The sequence below is a fragment of the Camponotus floridanus genome, unplaced genomic scaffold, assembly GCF_003227725.1.
Source record: "Camponotus floridanus strain SB8 unplaced genomic scaffold, Cflo_v7.5 scaffold103, whole genome shotgun sequence".
Lineage (NCBI taxonomy): Eukaryota > Metazoa > Arthropoda > Insecta > Hymenoptera > Formicidae > Camponotus > Camponotus floridanus.
In genome coordinates, this window is record NW_020229219.1 from 19,196 (window position 1) to 33,468 (window position 14,273).

A 14,273-nucleotide genomic window follows, 5' to 3' on the forward strand; every position below is an offset into this window, starting at 1 on the left:
TTTTTTAAATAGTCGCTTTTATTGCAATATTTATTGGAATAGTATAATTATAATATTTATTGGAATAATTTAGTACAACGAACATCAAGTTAATTTTCTATGATTTGCGCTCCAAGCTATTGGTTAAGACTGGTGAATCAACTTTGAATTTCGAGATAAATTTTCGGTTTTTGTCCAAAGTTACTCTTTATTCGCGATTGAGAATTCCGACAAAGGATTAGCATGATCGACGTAACATTCGAAATGATTACTACATCAGAAAATAAATTCTCGTCAGAGAAAGTCGTGGGAAGAAGCGGCAAGCGGATCTCCCGAATTTAACGGACGAGACGATGCTTAGAAGCGAATGTGACGACACCATGAGTAATCAAGTCGAGAGCGTGAGATTTAATTATTCGCTAATCACATATCGGGAAGTGTTGCAATTATATTTACGACAGGAACATTTTTTAATAAAACTAAATTGTGTCTTGCTTCGAAAAAGAAAACGATAGATATATTTAGGTCTCTGTAACTATAATTGTTGTAAAAAAATAATAATTTGAAATGTCAAACAAAAAAACTTTCTCTTTATTATAGCTCTACTTTTTAAACGTTAATAAGTCGAACTGATTCGAAATCTGCCGTAACTTCCGATGTGGAAGTAACAGAGATTGCACGTAAGTTTGTCTTCGTGTAAAACTGAAAAATTGACAATATATTTACACTAGTACAAACAGCATTATCTTTTTTTATCCTAGTATTCTCCGCAACGTTCTTTGTCACTGAATAGAGTATGTATATCAACATCGAGGCTTGACGCGTCCGCGCTTATGCAAACAACGTGCGTATTTATTATAACAATTTGATCGGTTATAACACGACATGTTATATCATAAGGAGAGAAACCGTCGTCATCGTCGTCAAGCGGCAATGACGATGGCGGCTCTAAAGAGAGGAATAAGGGAAAGGAATTACCGATGTGTCACATGAGCGAGAGGATACATCTATAGTTTCTGTACGATGTCGAATTTGTCCTTGAAGCCGATTGACTCCTTCTTCGGGTCGTACTTCTTGCGCTTTGCCAGCTGCTCCCTGAGCTCCTTCACGCTCATCTTCAGGTTTAGACCTTCGGATCGGGGCTCGCTGTTGTTCGCACCATCCCCCACGCTGCCATTACCCGTGCCATGCACGTGGTTCACGTCGCCGTTGCCATTTTCCCGCATATTGCCGCTGCTGTTGCTGGTCGTCATCTGTGCTACAGCAGTGCTGTTGCTGTGCGCCGTATCGTTGGAGTCAATCGACTTTTGCGTACTCTGAAACAAGGAAACAGAAGGATATATTATTGTGAGAAAAAGGCATTTATCTCAAATTTTAAAAATATATGGAATATATAAATAACATAAAATGACGTATAAATAAAATAACATATAAATAACATAAAAAAATGATATGTACAAAAATTCTTGAAATTATCAGATGATATAATTTCAAGGACCCCTGTATCTGATACTCAATTTAATACTACTTATTTTTACTATTACTATTACTAAAATTAAATAAAAATGATGCGAAATTAAATGCAGTCTTGATGAGAAAAAGAGAGGAATGTTTCATATAAATGTGCACTCTTAACGCAATCCTTAATGATCTTCCGATTGTAAGCATAATCACTGATTCGAGAAGTGGTATCCAAGCTTTGTTCTATCCGAGTTACGAAGCAAAAATTAGAAACAAAACGAAACGAGATATTTCTTCTGAGTCGAATGACATTGCGGTTTTTTTCTCAACGGTTCGCTTGTGTGTAAGCATGCAACACTTCTACACAAGGCGCACAGACTACCGACAAAAATGCACATCGTGTAATACGGTAAGATTCACAAGCGCCTGCTACTATCCGCCTTCACCAAAATATGAATTTCCGCTCGAGTATTTCGCGATGGTATCGCGACTCCTCGGCCAGGTATCGCCATGACACGTTATTACTCACGAGTTGGCGCGGATAAAGATCGCTGTCCGCGAAGAGATATTTATAATGACCTTGGATCCTTGATGCAATTCTGAACGGTACTTAAAGGAATTCCATTACCGCGACGTTGGAGAAGAACCGGTTCCCGAGTCGCGCGAACTGTTTAAATCCCTTCGAAATAATGTTAGTCGGCTATCTCGCTACAGTCCTACATACTGAATTTCACGTACGACTGGCTTTCTGTATCCCAAATTACTATGCAGTCATTTATTTGCGAAAGGAAACTGTGTATAAACGGGACTTTTTCCTTTCTCCCTGACGACTGTCTCGATAATCTAAAACGATGTAATTACAGTAATCAAAGTAGAAATTAGATACGAAACAAGGCATACGTATGTAATAATACACGGAGATTCCGATATAAGGAATGCTAAATAAAGTAGAATCCTGTGTATGTGTTATAATAATTCCGCTGCATCAATCAGTCTTGTTAAATCTAATAGTCTTAATAAATAACTTGATAGAACAGGATGTGTATCTGTACGTGTGTGTATATATGAGCATATTATGCATATACATTACGTAAGTTAAATTTTAAAACAAATTTTATTACAATAATAAAATCCTATTTTATCCGACATAGAAATGCTATTATTGAAACACTTAATGCGATTTTATTTGAAAATAAAATCTGAGAAGTCAGAATTTTACAAGATTAATGACAAGGCCAAATTTTACGCGCGTTATTGCAGAGAAATTGACTGTACGATCACGATAGCTCAATAAAAATTTCGCGCATGTTGCACATAACGTTTTTATTCCGTCTTCCTTCTGATACAACGATCTTATAAAAACTGCAGGAATCTGTGTCATGGGACGGCAACGATTATGAATGCTTCTCACGATCATCTCGATTTTTCTCTTTTGTAAACTCGAGTCAAAGCGTATTCGCATTTTTATTTTAAATTCAAATTTTAATCGTGTAATAAAACGCAAAATCGCGACCTTTAAATTATCCGAATAATTTCGGGATATCAATCATACTATTCTAAAATATTTATTATATAATATTCTAATATTCTGTTAAATTTATTTAATTATTAAATTTTGTTTATATAATCTTGAATTTCTAAAAAAATTTTGTTCAAAAAATGCCTTCTTTGTTTTAAAGAGAAAAATAAAATCGATTTTATGCGAATAATTATACTTTCTAACATTTGTAATATATTATGATTGTATTTCGATGGCTTATGCACAATTCTATAAATAGGGAAAAAGAATTTCCCGTCTAAAAATATTATAGAACTGGAATAACTTATGCACTTTCACGTGCGCTACAAATTCACCTGTGCTCTTTAGGCCAAACGGACGTGTAATTTGTTGCACGCGCGTGTTGACGCAAGAATGAAATCGTCGATTAAAGGGGGGAACATTCCGGGACTAGCAAACGCGCGTATCGAGCTTCGAAATAAACATGCGCTTATCGACGGGTCAAGCAAGCAAGTATTTAATTATACCTATGCTATGAGAGAACATGGTGCAATACTTGTCGACTCGTTTCTTCCTTGGAGGGGAATCCCCGTTATCTGCATATGTATTCAGGCGAAACGTGTGCGGGATTTTGGCACGCTTTCCTCTAAAATCGTTCTAGAACGAGACACGGAAATCGAATAAGATCGAATAACGGAATTTGAAATGTCTCCTCCCCGCTGTGTCCCTTATATAAAATTTTAGATTTAATTAAATTCTGATTAAATTATATAATCAATTAACTCTTAGGAAATATATTTATTTTTTAGAAAATAAAATTAATGAAGAAATAAATATTGCATATAAATTGAAATGCTTATTAATTAAATATGAGTTACTAGAAAATACTACAAAAGAGTTTGTACAAATAATACTAAGAAAGAAAATTAGGTGTATTCATATTGAAATATGTCATACTCTTTTGCATTTATATCAGTCATGTTACGCAAAAAAGGCAGGAAACATCCTATTTTGTACGAAATGGAAAACGAGCACAAGAGGACTATTAATTGTATCGGGAGTACAATTCGCGATTGTACATCAACTTCCTCGAATCTATTACACAATCGATTTGTGTGCCATTTGCAAAAATCCTTGTAATAAGATGGCATTCGAAATGTACAATAAACAGATGTAGAAAAGAAGTTGATATAAGTTTTTTTATGGAGATAAAAATATTGCCATTATGATTATGATTTCCTCAGAAAACGATGTAATTCTTGCTGGTTGCGATAAATTCATTACAAAATATTTAATAAATAAATGAATTTTAAATTATTATTAAATTATTATTTGTGCATAGTCTAACTCATAAATTACGTAAAAGTATGTAATTTTATATTATATTATATTTAATTATATATAATTTATAAATTTAAAATATTATTTAAGTAGATTATTTATAAAAGAATTAACGTATTTCTGAAAGTACTTCGATCGCATGCGCATAATTATTAAAATCGTCTATAATACAGAAGAATCTTTCGATCATCTGCTTCCCACGCATCCCTTTATCGTAATTAGTATGTTAACATGTTAACATGAAAGAATGAAAGCATCTATGATCTACATATTCATAACTTTTTATCTAAATAGAGAATAATTAGATTTCGTAACCAAGTCTTTACCACAATAATGTCTTGAAAATTTGCTATTATTTCTTTTTGTTTGGCTATGTAAAAAATTTTCATTCTCAAAATTATAAAAAAATATTTTTCTAAAACAAATATCTTTCTTATTAAAATAATCACATATATTTTTTAATAAATTATTAGATATAAATTATTAGACAACTCTCTCTCTCTCTCTCTCTCTCTTTCTCTCGTTCTCTCTCTCTCTCTGTCTCTCTCTCTCTTTCTCTCTGTTATATTATAAATCTATATTTTTAACGGTATACATTGAATTAAATTTGTCGAAAATATAATTGCCAAAATACATTAAATTAAAAGTAATACTGAAAAGAATTATATTCCTTTGAAATAAATGAATTCAACGTAATAGGAGATCGTGATACAAGCAATCACGACTGGCTAGATGCGGAACTTATATAATCTTGTGAAAATTACCGGAAATGGAAGTTCGTCGGAGTGAAGCGGTTGAAATTTTCTAGTCGGAAGAGAAAAAGCGCTCGCGCATCTCTCATTTGATATCCATCGCGCAAAATTCTCGTGTCTCACGAAAATTAATTAAGAACGCCATCAAATGCGCCGATGTCCTCCAAAAAAACGACTTCCTGTGATTAACGCTCTAATGACTCGCATCCGAGAGCAGGGTATTGTTGCGACGATGGCGCAAGGTGCATTCATACTGATAACCGCCTAAGCAAACAGACAGATGTTCCCTAAGCACCTATAATCCCTAGAATTATGAAATAGCGCTAGGATCTTTCGAATTTATTGAAAATTCTATGCATGAACATCATAGTAAATGTACAAAACTGGGGATAATACAAAGAAAAAAATAATAATAATAAATTGCAAAATTAGAAAAATTTTTTATCTAAAATTATCTTATTTTATCTTATGATATCATTTCATGTGTTTTTCCGCATGATAAATAACTATTAAATTATATAACTATTAAATTGTGTTTCTAATGCTTCATATATACGTATAAAGATATAGAAATTATATTTAATCATTCTTGTTGCGAAATGATAATTTATTCGTAAAAAGTCGAACCGCGACTTTTTATATGCAAGTTCCCCTGAAGTTAAATGACTCATTCCCCACCACGTGGCACGATAAGACACGTATAACTGCTGCGAATTCGTTCCATTCGAGCAATCCTTTTCCTCCTTGAACACAGCTTTGCCTGTTATTGTATTACGTAGCAAGACGATGATATTCGCATGAAACCGAGAGTTATTTTCCTGTTCAAAGAGATATGCACATCTCCATATTCATAAATTCCGAGAAATTCGTATTTATTAATATTTCCGAGGAAATTACTTAAAATTGCTCTGATAACTTATATGTATCTTTAATCTCCAGAAAATGATTAAAAGATTTTTATTCAATAAATTACCATGTAAAATTGAGAGCGAGAATTATCATTTATCATATCGTGACCCTGAGGAACTCATAATTGGCATGCGAGGATTATAAAATGAATGTGTGTCAGATTTATAGGAGCGTCCGATAAGATTAAGCACGGATCGATCGTTAATAAATGAACGAGTCTACGCATTTGAATCTTCCAATTTTCACGACTGGCCGGAGTCGAGCGGGATTGTTACCAGAAATACGAGAGAAAGCATGATACAACCATTGTCGGGAGATTGTAACAATCGTGGAGGCTACGATAACGATATCACCGAGAACCGGAGATACCGTCCCCTGAAGACATTCTAGCAGACAAAGCAAGTCTATCAAGCGAATTTTACACGAAAATTTTCCATTGCTCCTATTTACACGCAAATATACGGGAATCATTACAAACAATTTGTTTTAATTAATAGTTTTACATCGCTTAATTAGAAAAATTAATTTTGTTATAATTAATTGTTGTTATAATTAATTTTGTTAATTTTGTTTTATTTATTTCGCTTTTAAATGATATGGATTTTAATATAACGTCATCGTATCTATATATATTTGAGTGACAGCTTAAATACAGGATTTTTGCGAATTGAAATATTTTTGATAAATATTAATGACTAAAATATGCATATAAATACCTTAAATTTGCGGTATTAGATTTCTCACAGAATATAATATGTCGCACAGTACTTAAAAATCAATACACACATTGCAACACTTTCTTTATTATTCTCTATATATCTTCCTTCTTATCGCAATTTCGCCAATTCTCCTCGAGACAACATTCCCTCTAATCGATGTTCAAGGGTTAAACGAAGTAGATAAACTGCGGCTCGACGAGTATCTGCCTCTATATAAATGAATTATTGTATCTGGACAATGACGAACACATGTGTATAAGCGAGATATTAATAACGACGTCGTCACTTATATACGAACCAAACTGTTGAAATATCAGACGTATCGCGGATGTAAAATCTCATTTGCCAAATGCTGATCTCATTACTTTTTTTTAACTTTCCAGATTCGGGTATGATGATTTAATGCCGTTGCAATTATTTAAATCTAAAGTATGAAAAACATTTTTATCTATCCACGCATCAATATATCTTGATATTCGTTTTTTAAATTAAACAATAAAAATTATTCACGACGATATATTTTTATTATCGAATAATTTATTTTTTGCGGCATAAAAAATAAGCTTTTTGCGAAAATAATAAATATATATATAAAATATTTTTATGTTGAGTGAAATCCCGTTTTATTATTGAAGTTACCGTCAATTCCCTTTTAAAATTCTGTTTAGCTATTCGAATTGTAATGATAATTTATGATCGAAAATAATCGAAAACGAGGTTTTTAGCACCGCTTGTCGCATGATCGGAAGCAGGAAATATTAAGTGACTATCTTTTTTGTCGTACTTTATAATCGGTACGTTGGCACGTGCGAATCGGCAAAGCTTCCGCTTATTCAGCATGATTCAATCACATTTCATTCATTCCCGCAGCGATTACATTCAAATACTCCTATGACTTCAAAAGCATGACACTGGCTCGTGACAATGCTTTAAAACACGTGTATAAAAATAATAAATACAAAAAAGATTATATTTACTAATAAAGATAACATAGAAAGTGAAAATATAATATATATAGGAGGAGAAAAAGAGTATCATATTTAACAATTATTAGTTGATACGGAAACATAAATACAGTTTTTTCGGTAATAAAATAGGAATGTAAGAAATAAAAGTTTGGAATCAAAAGATTTTGGAAAATAATAATAAAATTAGAGAAGTGCCATTAATATTATAATTTAATATACATAATTTAATATCAATATTATAATTAATACTATAGGAAACGTCTCGAGAGATTTCTCGATACATTTTCTACATGAAGTAATAGATAACAGTATAAATCTCGTCGATTATTACATCTCATATTGCACAATGCGATAGGGATTATTCACATTTCTTGCACGTAATAAGCACGTGCTTGCGACACATGAGAACGCATATATCATTTCATCTGATAATTAAAATTAATGTGACAAGTCGCGAACATATTAAGCGTATATTTGTTTCGATAGTAAATGATTCTCAATTGATTCGTAATTTAAAATTATAATATAAATCAATACTATAATTTCCTTTTATTGGTATACTTTTTAATTACTGCTTGAAATTCTTGAATATTGATAATATTCTCCCTACTATAACGAATACAATGCTGACCAAGCTTGCAATGTGAACAGCAAATGTGATTCAATGGCCTAGAAATTAAAAGAAAGGATACCGTGTATAAAGATACGTACACACGTCCTTCAATGATTCGTCCTTCTACCATCAAGTCAGAATCAATTACTTTGATTCTACGATAGGTATCTATCGATAATTCTAGATATGAAAAATATAATAATCTAAAAGCAACAAGATTATTTTATTATTTTATTATCTTTTCGAATTAGCTTTTGGAGGAAAAAAGATTAATAGAGGAAAATTGCGTTTCGTTATAATCGTATAAGAAAAATAAGAATTTTTCTTATAGATATCGCATTTTATATATAGGCATCAAGTGACTTTTTTTCCTGGCATTTCTGTCTTATACCTCCCGATCTGAGTAAATACAGATGGTTTCCAAGATGTAGAGACATCATTAGCTTAGTTTGGGTAGCGTTTATTCAAATTCATGTGTCATAAGTGAATGTTTCAATGTACACAACGAAAATATCGTTGCTGATAACGAAGCAAAAAATCGATCATCGATAATGATGATGGCGACTCGCAAATATCGGCAAATTATTTACAAAGAAATAATTTCTTTACCTCTAGTTAAATCAGCCATTAATGGAATTAAAATATGAACACAAGTCGCGAATAATATATACTATGAATTATTGTAATTAATAATTCTTATACCGCAAAAAGATATGAATCATTTTAATTTTTACGTAATTAAGAGATATATCAGAGATATTACTGATGCTAATTAATTTAGAGATATTTCAGAGATATTACTGATGCATAGTCCAAAGATTATACAAGTGAATTATAACAAATATGATAGATATTTCTTCAAAGATAATCCTTTATAAAACAATAATCAAGAAAAATTTTATAAATAATGATTTGTAAAAGAAAACAAATTATGCATCTCTCTCGCAATCCATATCGTAATTTTTATTATATATACAATCTTGAAGTTAAGAAAAAGATTCACAGCATCTTCGGATTAAATCGTGTAATAATAAATCTTATATCATATGATGTATACAAATTAAAAACTATAATTTTTTTTTATAATTAATGCTGTATTTATTACATTTAATAATGAATTAAAAATTATTTAAAACTGATTTAAAAAATTATTTTAAAGTAATATTACATAGGCGATATTATATTATAGTATTATATTATTATATTTATAAGTAATATTATATATATATATATATATATATATATATATATATTATATGATATGATATGATATTATATTAGAATATTATTCTCCAAATTTTTCTACATAATATCTTATAAAATAAAAAAGTTTGTAATAAAATTTTCGTGTTAAATTTTAGCAAAAATTGATGAATAGCATACGAATTATCATAATTTTTTATCTTTTGATCATGATTCAGTGTCTTTCCATATAACTGATAATAATAAAAAAAACATGACAGTGAGAAAATCCACGCGAGATAATCGTGCGGCATCGATGAAAAAATGGCGATTTCTCGTTCTATTAGTCAGCTGACGTGCACAAAAAGACGCGTCATCGCCGAGAGAAGATATGTGATCATTGGGAAAATAACTTGGATATCCGTTTTGAAGTAATTTTTCTCAAAAAACTGGTTTTGACAATTAATCCTAAATCACTTCCTGTTCCGCGTAGTTCACGCTATTTGATAATCAATGTAAATAAAGACACGTACGTTCTTATCGCCGTAACATCTAATCATAATAAATCACGTAGCATGAATCGTGTATGAATCGTGATAAAAAAATTAAGATTATGAGTGTGAAAACATACATATTTATAATTTACGATCAATTCGATGCAATTCTCTAAAAAATATTAAACGAGTACGAATTAGTATCGTATCCTTTATGCAATTCGAATTCGTACGAAGTAAACAGAAAATATTTCAAACACATATAAAGTTTGTCCCATATAAATCCAAATTGAAAGCGTGTAATATATAAGATAAAATTCGATAAGATAAGGTTTATATATCATAATATTGTTCACGTATCATGTATTTAATAAGATAATTTTATAGATAGATAATCTGTCAAATAAATGGAGAGCACTAAAAGTCACACATGTGTCGATGGATAAAAAAATTGTTATATATAATTAATTTTCATATTTGGAGCAACAAATCTCTTTTGTGTGCCGCATAATATATATTGAATTTCTATTCCATTTACTGCAATACATCGATCATTAGAATAGCTAAAAGAGCACAATGACGGCAAGACTCTTTTGCGGAGAAATAACTAATTACGGTACGATGACGCATGTGCATTCAATAACGCGCACCTGCTTGTATTTTACGCAAGTTCGAATACGTTGTAAAAGCTGAGAACATTGCATATTACGGCGTAAAAAATAAAACACGGTAACCGCATTCAATTCAGGCAGTTATTAGCTCGATGTGCCCCCTGTATATCCAACAAATACATACGTGTAAAATGAGTTCGCGAAAGTTTTTAAAACAATTTAGAATAAAATTATACACACGTACAAAGTATTGTTAAATGAGTAGTAGCTACTTGTAGCATAGATATCTTTGCAAAAATAGAACGTTTAATATATGCATATCAATAACACGTGCGTATTTCTCTTACGTATGTGTGCACATTAATAATTATATTTTATTATCATCCACACATATGGCCTTCCAGACCAAGTCGTCAATATGTATTCAGCACAATCGATGTATTGCAGTGCTGCACGCGTTACGAGCGTGTGCCAGACACTTTCTAGGCATGAACGGACGCGACGTAAACACACGAGAGCGACCAAAGGCGGCGGCGGCGACGAATCCAACAGGTGGATCCAACTCACATCAGATAAATTCCACGCGAATGCCACGGATTCTTTCGATACGGGCGCGTCGTTTATCGGGACTTTCGAAACCGAGGAAGACGATTAACGCATTTGCGTTCGCCTTAATGTGCATTAATCACTTTCGAGAGATTTATCTGAATATATTCGACACGCACACATTTTCGATACATATAGAAAAGTAGGCAATAGTGTCTCTCAGAAGAGAATTTATTCTGATTATTTATAGTATTTAAATGACATTAAAATTCTTAATAAAATTTATGTTTTTATAATATATTAAAATGATATTAAAATTCTTATTAAAATTAATATTAAAATTGATATGATAAAAATATTGAAATGATATTGAAATTTATATAATAAAATATGATAAGAGAGAGAGAGAGAGAGACAATATTTAATTTTATTACATTGCAAGTTTTACTAAGTTACTTTATGCAGAATGAGATAATTATCTGATATCTCTCTTTTGCAATTACAATATTATTTCTGCATATTTGTATCTCCATTCCACGGATTTGAATATACACATACGCGCGCGCACTTCATAATTTAAGTATTATAATCAAGTATTGACACAATCTATGCTTTTATATAACCACCTTTTATCAATAATAATGATTCAATATAAAAAAAGCATCTTAACTTTAAGAGTTAACTAAGTTTCTTCCAATTATTTACATAAAATTGTGTATATATAATAAATGCGCCATGATAGATTTCTATTTAAAAACATTTTAAGAATAAAATACATATTGCGTAATTTATGCCATTTAAATCACTGAAAATTATGACACGTAATAAATCATACACTCGGTACCTCTAGAAGTCAAGATGCGAAAGCAGAAGAGAAGCGTTCTTACCTCGTCAACGGAGCAGTTGCTACCATCTGAGCGATCCTCCACGCTGTTGGGATTCCTCTCCGGCGTCTTGATCACCTTGATGTTTGCCATGGTGCCCTTGATGACGATGTTGTTCTCCCTGAAGTAATCGTCGGCCTCCTGATCGACCACCAGAAGCTTGGTCTCGTTGGCAAACGCCTTGATGCGCTCGACCACCTGATTGTGGGTCTCGTTCGCGATGTCGATCTCGTTCACCTCGATTATCCGGTCGCCCTGACGCAGACCGGCCGCCTGGCTCGGCGAGCCGTCGTCCACTTTTCCGATGAACTGGCCGTTCTTGCCCTTCTGCGCGTGCAGATTGAATCCGTAGCCGGGGAAGTCGTCCCACTTGACGATGTGGCAGAGTCGGGCGCACGGCGGTTTATCGTCCTTCAGCGAGGACATCGCGTCGGTTTCGAGCCTCGATGAGAGAGGCGAAAGTCGAGGGAGAAAAAAAGTGTAAAGAATACGAAAAAAAAAGACAACAATGCGGGGAGACGCGCCGCGACTCGAATCGGACACACCGCACCGCACCAAGGAACGCGCGAAACGCGAGTCACGCGCGGGCCGAGACGAGCGCGACGGGGACAGACACCACGAGACGGACGCGCGCGCACGTATGACGCGGCGAGCGCGAACGACGGCGGAGAGACCCGAAACGGGCCTCGGCCACTCGGCTGCCCGATGATTCCCGAACCGAGCCGACCTCCGACGCTGCCGAAATACGGATCCCCTCGATTCTGCGCAATGGCGGACTCGCTCGACGAATACCGCGGATTTTTAATTAAGAGCCTTACCGAAAGATTTTTCCCTTTCTTACTCTTACGTTGCGATAATCGAGTTTTTCTCCTTCTTTATTTCCTTTTTTTTATTTTATTATCGTTGTAAGATTCAAGATAGATCTTCTTGGTCGGTTGGCGTTTTCTTGATTGTCCATTTGCGCCATTTAGTTTAGTTCGTCGTACAAAATATTTTCCTTATATAAATACACTGCACGTAATTTACGCTAATCGCGACCGGAACGAGATGTATTCGCGTTTTTGAATACGATGTCGAAGGAATACACGCGAAATATTGTCGCGAGACAAACTTACCGAACCGGAAGAGCAAAAGACACAGTTAACGAACGAAAGTGAAGTTGACTGCAAATTGTATGACGGCGACGTCTGGTGACAGGTGCGCGAAACTCTGTATGTTTCGTTCGAATATATTGATCGATAAAATATTGATAGAAACATAAGAAAAATGTTCCTTTTTAATTTTCAGAATAGAAAAAAGTAAAAATTAAATTAAATTAAAAGAACATAATTCTTGAAAATAAAATACATTTCATTTTCTTTATTATCTACAACTTTGTATATAATTAGATTATATATAACTTTAAATTTTTTATATATTTTTATATAAATAGAAAAAACGCGTTCTCTCTAAATGTCACTTGAATAAAAAGTTAAATTAAATAACTAGTATATTGTGAAAATATAAAGATCTATTCGCACAAATATACAAAACGTTACTGTCACTGTCCTGTCAATGTACCATCAAACTATTTCCCGTAAGCAACCGTTAACTATGATTATGACATATAATGTGCATAACTCTTAATACATTTACGTTACGTATCGCAATCCACATTGCATGTTTATATAATTCAAATTTAATTGCAATAGAGCAATTGAAATAGAAAACACTTTACCTTCAATTTTTATTTCAATTTATTTCGTTTCCCCAAGCGATTATAATCCCACGTATAAAATCTTAACGACTTTGGAAAAAGAATCTTAAACCGCGATAGTTTATCGACGACTTAATAAGCATCTAAATTATCATTTTTCTCGTTGGGACATCAATTAAATAGAAATTCACGAAAAGATGTAATATTGAGATATTGGCACTAAATTCCTTGTTAAAGGAAGGGAAGTCATAATTGGTTTTTTTATCGTGTTAATTTAGCCAATACCTCATAAAACTAATATAAAACATAAAAACTTTACGAACAATAATATTGCTTACAAACTTTTGCGATCAATGATAATCGCTAATTTTCTCCTTTCCACAAAATGCAACAAGACGATTGGTGGTGATCCGAGCGAGTCGCAGATAATCGTAATGCGAGACCGTGATGCAACCGTACTGACGTAACAATAACGATTTGAGGAAACATGAATGCGCGCATCACGCATAAAAGGCAACACCCTATCGATTATAAAACGCGCAAACCACCCACGATAAGACGACACTAATAAAGGCGCGTCATCGCGCGAAATAATTCTTTGCAGCGAATGCGTTCGACAA

General features: G+C 33.0%; 1 protein-coding gene across 1 annotated transcript; it reads right to left on the reverse strand.

Annotated features, from left to right (window-relative positions):
- Window positions 1-466: 466 nt before the first annotated feature.
- LOC105255348 (Na(+)/H(+) exchange regulatory cofactor NHE-RF1) lies at window positions 467-12,599 on the reverse strand. Its single transcript, XM_011264578.3, has 2 exons — window positions 11,961-12,599; window positions 467-1,295 (listed from the first exon to the last, which is right to left on the reverse strand). Exons 1-2 carry the CDS (start codon window positions 12,381-12,383, stop codon window positions 987-989), a joined length of 732 nt encoding a protein of 243 aa, XP_011262880.1. The 5' UTR covers window positions 12,384-12,599; the 3' UTR covers window positions 467-986.
- Window positions 12,600-14,273: the final 1,674 nt, after the last annotated feature.

Bases quoted from the DNA above. Each gene is read 5' to 3' on its own strand.
- LOC105255348 (XM_011264578.3), bottom strand. From the start codon at position 12,383: ATGTCCTCGCTGAAGGACGATAAACCGCCGTGCGCCCGACTCTGCCAC. The intron at 1,296-11,960 runs GTAAGAACGCTT...TCCTTGTTTCAG, and splicing joins GCAACTGCTCCGTTGACGAG to AGTACGCAAAAGTCGATTGA.